General features: G+C 40.9%; 1 protein-coding gene across 1 annotated transcript in view; it reads left to right on the top strand.

Annotated features, from left to right (window-relative positions):
• The window catches only part of LOC119593391 (hippocampus abundant transcript-like protein 1), a gene marked incomplete at its 5' end in the record, with an annotated part of 103,114 nt that overhangs the window by 96,461 nt on the left and 6,166 nt on the right, over window positions 1-487 (top strand). Inside the window, 1 exon segment of the mRNA XM_037942321.1 lies at window positions 45-203. Coding sequence (XP_037798249.1) covers window positions 45-203 — 159 coding nt within the window.

Below are 487 nucleotides of genomic sequence, written 5' to 3'. Positions count from 1 at the left end.
TCTAAACTTCTAAAAATTAACATTTACATTTTCATCACTTCCAGGTGTTCAGCGATGACCTGGTCGTGGGTTTGGCAACGGCGATAGCGGTGCTGGACGTCTTCTTCATCCTGGTTGCCGTGCCGGAGTCCTTACCAGAGAAGCTCAGATTATCATCATCGTGGAGCGCACACATCTCGTGGGAGCAGGCAGACCCCTTCTCGGTGAGGACTAGGGTGATTTGTGTATTTTCCCTCTTACTTCTGTCAGAGGTTTTTCTTTCTTTCTCACTTTCTTTCTTTCTTTCAGTTATTGCATTTTTTTGTGAATATTTTCTCATGTATCCATTTAGTCCCCTTCTTTTTCTTATTATTCCTCCTTCTCCTCTTCCTCTTCCTCTGCCTTTTCTCTTCTTTCCTCTCTTGTCTCTTGGGATATGTTATCTTGTTTTAGCACTTTTCTATATCTTTTCTTTATTTTTCTCTGACTGTTTTTTTTCTTCTTCTTC

The sequence above is a fragment of the Penaeus monodon genome, chromosome 32 (assembly GCF_015228065.2).
Source record: "Penaeus monodon isolate SGIC_2016 chromosome 32, NSTDA_Pmon_1, whole genome shotgun sequence".
Taxonomy (NCBI): domain Eukaryota; kingdom Metazoa; phylum Arthropoda; class Malacostraca; order Decapoda; family Penaeidae; genus Penaeus; species Penaeus monodon.
Note: the sequence above shows the minus strand (reverse complement) of the source record. Positions and strands in the feature narration are given on the sequence as shown.